This window comes from Capsicum annuum, chromosome 7 (assembly GCF_002878395.1).
Source record: "Capsicum annuum cultivar UCD-10X-F1 chromosome 7, UCD10Xv1.1, whole genome shotgun sequence".
In the NCBI taxonomy this organism is placed as follows: Eukaryota; Viridiplantae; Streptophyta; class Magnoliopsida; order Solanales; family Solanaceae; genus Capsicum; species Capsicum annuum.
In genome coordinates this window covers 170378563-170385287 of record NC_061117.1, presented here as the reverse complement: position 1 = coordinate 170385287, position 6725 = coordinate 170378563, and the positions used below count along the sequence as shown (strand labels likewise).

Genomic DNA, 6725 nt, shown 5'->3' with positions numbered 1-6725 from the left:
CTAATTACTCAACGTTGCCACAGTTTCAATAATTACATATCTTATTTGAGTTTGCCTTTAGGTATACTGTATCCAAAGAATGTATCTCATTTAAGACTGCCTCTCTCACTCGCTTCTCTCCTCTATCATTCCTCTCCTTCTATGTATCTATGTTTCACAATATATTTGTTTTTTACCATTTCATGTATATGTGTATTCAATATCAACTATACACTGATGTATCTAGTGTATCAATATCCAATATCAATTTCATCCAATATACAATATTAATTTGATGAACCTAGTATCAATTACACTCAGTGTATACAATATCAATTTTATCTAATATATCGGATATTAAATTCATCCAATGTATCCAATACCAAATATGCATTGATATTATATGTATTATATTTGTACATAACAGATACTTAGAAGAAGAAGATACACGGGAAACTCATCTGAATTCACTAGAACATAATTAATGAAATCTATTACAAAGTTTGGGCAACAACGACAATACCATCCTTGCTCGTCTTTTGGAAGTATTCAGATTTGATTTCCAACTTAGTCATCCGAATCCTGAAGAGAAATTGATTGGTAACACAATCAATCTCAAAGAATAGTGAGATTGTATGGTGAAGGAGATTTAGAAAGAGAGAGGGAGGAGAGAAGCGAGGGAGAGGGAGTTTACGGAAGTGGCATCTAAATATGTAATTTCTTAAAGTATCGTGTGATTGAGTAGTTATTCTAGGTGTGTTTGGTTAGATACATTATTTTTCCAATGAAAGATAACGTCACAGATAAGAAGTAGGTTCGGTTCAAATGCAAGATCAATTTTTATGCACTTTTCTCTTCGTTCATTTTTACTTGTCTAATATGTTATAAATTTTTATTTAATTATATTTGTGTGGTTTAAAAAACTAAGATACATTTTATCGTTACTTATAAGTAGTTAGGAGATATAACAAAATTATTTTTTTATTTATTATTTTTTAAAGAGTATGTCATATCACACATAAACGAATAAAGATGGACGAAACTAGTAGCAAGGTTGTCAAAATCTATTGGAGTACTAAAATTTGCCATCCAAATACCAAGAACCTTAGAGGAGTGATAAAATTACAATTTCCAATTAAAAATTAAAGAACCCGTAAGTCCAGAAACTGGCAACAATAAACGCTGAACTGTCCTTTACATACTTACTCAACCCAGTCTCATTAATTGCTTCCACTCAAAACTTTTTCTACTATCAAAAAAATCTTGCTAGTTATAACAATTTTGACAGCAATTAATAATGTCACCAAACCCAATTTATTACTTTTATAAAATAAAATCACCAAAAAACACACAACAATCCTAACTCAAAAATGTCTTATACGACCACTTTCATCACTATAGTCCTAAGTCAATTTTTATTACAAGTGGCAACAACTTTGGCTAGCAAAGTTCCAGCAATTATAGTATTCGGGGATTCATCAGTCGATTCGGGTAATAACAACCAGATTGCTACGGTACTTAAGAGCAATTTCGAGCCATATGGTCGAGATTTCTACAATAGAAAACCAACAGGAAGGTTCTGTAACGGGCGAATTCCACCTGATTTTATATCAGAAGGTTTTGGACTAAGGCCATTTGTTCCAGCTTACTTGGATGGGGAGTATAGTATAGCTGATTTTGCACAAGGGGTTTGTTTTGCTTCTGCTGGTACTGGTTATGATAATGCCACTTCTGATGTCCTTGTAAGCTTTCATTTCATCTCCTTTTTTTTTGTCCCCTCTTTCCCAATTTTAGATGCTGTTCTACACACATATATATTTTTGAAGTCTGATTTGATAAAACGATGGGAGTTAAAGTACCTTTTTACACTATTCTTGTAATTTGCGAAATGGTCTATTTTTGTAATATGTTTAAAGTCGGAGTCAACTATGCACTAGTTGTGAAACTACAACTATTTGATTTGGTTTGAAGGAAAATGTTTTTTTATGAAAAATATCTTGTAGAAAATAATTGGATTTTTTCCTTATTTTTTTGTATTCGGTAGATAATCAAAACTTATTATAAAAGCTTTTATATATAATTTGGACAAATATTAAAAAAGTGGAGTGAGACGATAGAGATGAGGGCTAGATGGTGGGAGTGAAGATGAAATATGTTGTAGGGTGGAAGGACACAATTAATATGAAATGTCACTAATATAACTTATTTTTCTACTTTTGTTAGAGAATTTATTTTCATTGTTTTTAAGGAGCTTGTTTTTCTAGAGAAAGTGATTTCCAAAATATTTGACTGAATGAACATGAAAAAATTGAAAAATAATTTCTTGTTTTCCATCATATCCAAATCGAACACACCCTGGTGTATGTTGATTTTACACTCCTTTAATAAAATATTATAGGAAAATCAAAACACACATAATTTTCGTGTTCTCTGTAGATTTAGATTGAGTGTTAATAAGTAGAGGTGTCAAATGGATGATTGAATTGAATTTGGATGGATTAAAATTGATTGACTTCATAAATAAGTTGAGCTAAATAAGTTGATTCAATTTTTCTCAAAGGCTTCTGAACGCTAATTATTATTATTATTATTATTGTTATTATTATTGTTTTGCTTTCAGTAAATGAATTTTGAAGTAATTTCTTACTTAATATTGTTCGACATTATTTTGAATAAAATAAATTCAAAAATAATGTGATAAATACCACTACGTAGTATCAGTCAGGGACGAATTTATAGGTAATTTAAGTTTGTTCGACATTATTTGAATAAAGTAATATGATAAATACCACTACAAGAAATAGTAACAGTCGGGGACGAATTTATAGGTAAAATTTGGGGCACGTGAAGTCGAGTTTCTCCTGAAATTAAATTAAATTTTATGTATTATATATTGTCTAAATGTTGCACATGGTTAAAGATTAAATTACTACTTCATTTACCTTGAGAATGCGGGATCAATTCTTACTAAGCATATTTTTTTTCTTCTCTATTTTAGTGATGCACCCATGTTCTAGAAATCCTAGATTCGCCGCTCTCATTATTATTTATAGTTTTTTCTGGTTTGCAGCGTGTGATACCTTTGTGGAAGGAATTAGAGTACTTCAAGGAATATCAAATGAAACTAAGAGCATACGCAGGTAGAAAGAAAGCCAACTACATAATAAGGGAGGCACTCTATTTAGTCAGCATTGGAACAAATGATTTCTTGGAAAATTATTACTCAATACAAAGCCCACGTTCCTCTCAATACACAGAAGAACAATTTCAAGATTTCATTCTTCGACTAGCTCAGAATTTTGTGACACAAATATATCATATGGGTGCTAGGAAAATATCCTTAACTGGACTTCCACCAATGGGGTGTTTGCCATTGGAAAGAACAACAAATTATGTAAGTGGAAATGGAGATGGATGCAATGAGAAATATAATAATGTGGCTAAGCATTTCAATGTCATGTTGGTTAATTTGATTCAGAGGTTAAATAATGAGCTTCCGGGGATTAGAGTGGTCTTTTCTGATGCTTATGATCTTTTGCTACAAATGATTACAAAACCTTCTTCATTTGGTAAGTTTTTCTTTCAATATATGGAATCTTTTTTTAATGCACTTTCCATTTTTATTTACCCCTTAAAAACATTTTTTCCTTGTGAGGCAGGTTATATCCTATTTAGGTAACTATCTCATAGTTAGCTCAACAGAGAGAAATTATCCGGACCATATAAAGAGACCACCATTCCATAATTGACCGATATGGCCTTCTTCTACACCCCCTCAGGTTTAGGGCTGGACTTCTAGATCGGAGCATAGAATATTTTAATATCGTGAACGAGAATTGGGATGATCGAGTCTTGCTCTAATATCATGTCAAACATTTCAGGAGTCGTCGTTTGGTTCATAGGATTAGAGGGGATATTCAGGATTAAATTATATTTATTTGGTTGAACTTTGCAGGTATAAATTTAAAGAGTAGCTTAGTCCTTTTAAATCTTATTGAAGTTTGGTAATACGTCACTGTTGCTAAAAGTTCTACAAATTGAATTGCTACTCCCCCCTATATATCTTCCAAATTAAAGGTTGTTAAAGATAATTAATCTCTTAATAGTACTCCGCGTCATGCCTAGCAATTAACCAAATTACTTGTTTGGGTACCATTTTAACAATTGCAGGGTTTCAAGTGGCAAGTGTAGCATGTTGTGGCACGGGATTATTTGAGATGGGTTACTTGTGCGATAAGTTAAGCCCATTGACATGCACTGATGCAAGCAAGTTCGTATTTTGGGACGCATTCCATGTGACGGACAAAACAAACCAAATTATTTCTGATTTTCTGATGAAATATGTCTTTGCCCAATTTTTATAGCTACCTGCATTTATGTTGGATTTTGTAGGAGGATCCATGGATTGACTTGTTCTCCCTTTTTTTCTTGTCTAGTGTGATTTTTATTTGTACCTGAATTTGCTGCACTTGAGTTGAGGTCTTTCTGAAACAACCTCTCTACCTCCACGAGGTAGTAGTAAGGTCAGCGTATACCCTACCCTCCCCCAAACCTCACTTATGAAATTTCATTGGGTTTGTTGTTGTTGTCTAGTGTGATTCTTGGATACTGTGGTGTGAAGAAGTTGGAAAAGAATAGGTGTTGTACATCTTTAGAGTCTCAAGGATATTATATGAAGAGCAGTACCACCGAGATATGTACTATTGTTAATAAATGGATTATATTTAACATCAAAAGCTAGCTCAAGAAGTGATGACGGTTCAAGTCATATTAATGAGAACATTCATCCCTAACGAACCGATGTGAAATCCTTCACGTGTATGCTTTTCCATTTTTTGATATGCGATTTTGAGAAAAGTAACTTAAGCTAAATCACTTGAGGTTTCATTTGAACTAGATACTTTTGCTTTCTTGATATATACATGTATACTAAAATATATAGAAAAGCCTTGGAAGCAGTTGGCGGTCGTCCTGCCAGCTTGCTGTTCAAAGGATAATTTAGTCATTTCGGTAAGTTTTTGTGCAAAATTTACTTGTTCTTTCGTATTTAATGCTTTAATGCTTTAATGACCATATGGCAGGTTTATCGTCTTTTTGCCCAATGGGTTCAAAGAATATTTTTGTAAATATACCAAGATGGTGTAATGTTACTGGCTTAAAAAGCAAATTATTATTGCTGTGGTACAAACATTTGGACATCTTGATTGATTTACCCTTGCTGACCTCATTATGCAACTTTTCACTCTTTTTTTGGACGTTTCGTTATATTTTTACTGGAATTTCTATATCCTGTTTGCAAACTTCATTTATTTTCCTAAATGATAATTTATGTTTTATTCCCATTTAATTTATTTATAATTTAACAAAAGTTTATACTCTCTATCTTAATTTATGGATATATTCAAATTTCAAGATTCTAATAAGTTATAATTAACAGTTATTTTTCATTCATCTTGAATTATCAAGTATTGTAAATTATAGTTTTATTAGGAGTTAATTTAAAATATTGAAATAAAAGACTTACTAAATATAAAAAATAAATTAAATGGATTACAAAGAAAGTAAAACACATCAATTATATATATTGAACTTAGGTCTACTAAAGGCGAACAATCTTTGAATCATTTACTGATTAAAAATACAGCAGTGTTAATATTCATATTTTGAAGTGGTTATTACTTTATTTAAGCCAGTTAACGGGATCGGGCCGGGTCAATCCGGAATTGGCCTATCTCTTTTAACCGGGTTGTGGGCCGATCCAATTTCGGGCCTGGTTTAATGGACTAGTTTGATTTTGGGCCCAATTGTAAATTTTCAATAAACAACCCGAGACCGGCCCATTACGCGTAACCCGATCCAACCCGGGTAAACCCGATCAAAACCGATCGAAAATACTGTCATGTATGTATATGTAATCATGTATACGACTATACGTTAGTTAAATATATGTACTACTTTAAATAAAACATATACTGTAAGATATATACTACAATATATATACTAATTTATAAAACATATACACATGTATATTTTAAATATATACTACTTTAGAGTCTATAAAAAATATATACACATATATACGTACCATTCAATATATGTACTACTTTAAATAAAACATATACTACAATATATATACTACAATACATACACACACTATATATATAGTTATATATTACTTTATAAAATATATACGAGAAAATACATCGAAACCCCTCCAAACTTGTCTCCAAAACTTACTTTATACCCTAAACTAATCAAGCAATTATTTACCCCCCTTATGAACTTTGAACTGAATTAAATTCACCCCTTAACAGAGAGAGTGTATTCACTCTCCAAAAATCGTGTGAAAAAAGAGAAAGAAAATCTGAATTAATATAATCATACACGTGACATTATTTTATTTGATAACATATAACTAATATATTTAATATTCTGTTTTTAGTATCTTGCTTCATTTTTAAAACTTTTTATGTGGTCCCACTTTTTATTTTTTATTTTTAATTTGGTTGTCTTCTCCAACTTTTTTGTTTCTCCATTGTAGGTTCTTAATTGAATTCAAACATTAGCAGAAGACAAGAATCAAGTAATCAAGAATTAATTTTCCGTCAAATAAAGATAGACAATAGTATCCTATGCCAAAATTCGAGTTGGGTTCCAAAGATAAACAGTTATTGCTCAACAAATCAAAATGTAATTTCACAACACCAAAAAGAGTGATAGTGAAACCATTGAATCTGTGTGAAGAA

At 31.4% G+C, this 6725-nt stretch overlaps 1 protein-coding gene across 1 annotated transcript; it reads left to right on the top strand.

Moving 5' to 3' along the window:
* The first annotated feature begins 1188 nt into the window (after positions 1-1188).
* On the top strand, positions 1189-4715 carry LOC107876699 (GDSL esterase/lipase At4g26790-like). Its single transcript, XM_047393838.1, has 3 exons — positions 1189-1721; positions 3050-3548; positions 4150-4715. Exons 1-3 carry the CDS (start codon positions 1350-1352, stop codon positions 4341-4343), a joined length of 1065 nt encoding a protein of 354 aa, XP_047249794.1. The 5' UTR covers positions 1189-1349; the 3' UTR covers positions 4344-4715.
* The last annotated feature ends 2010 nt before the right edge of the window (positions 4716-6725 follow it).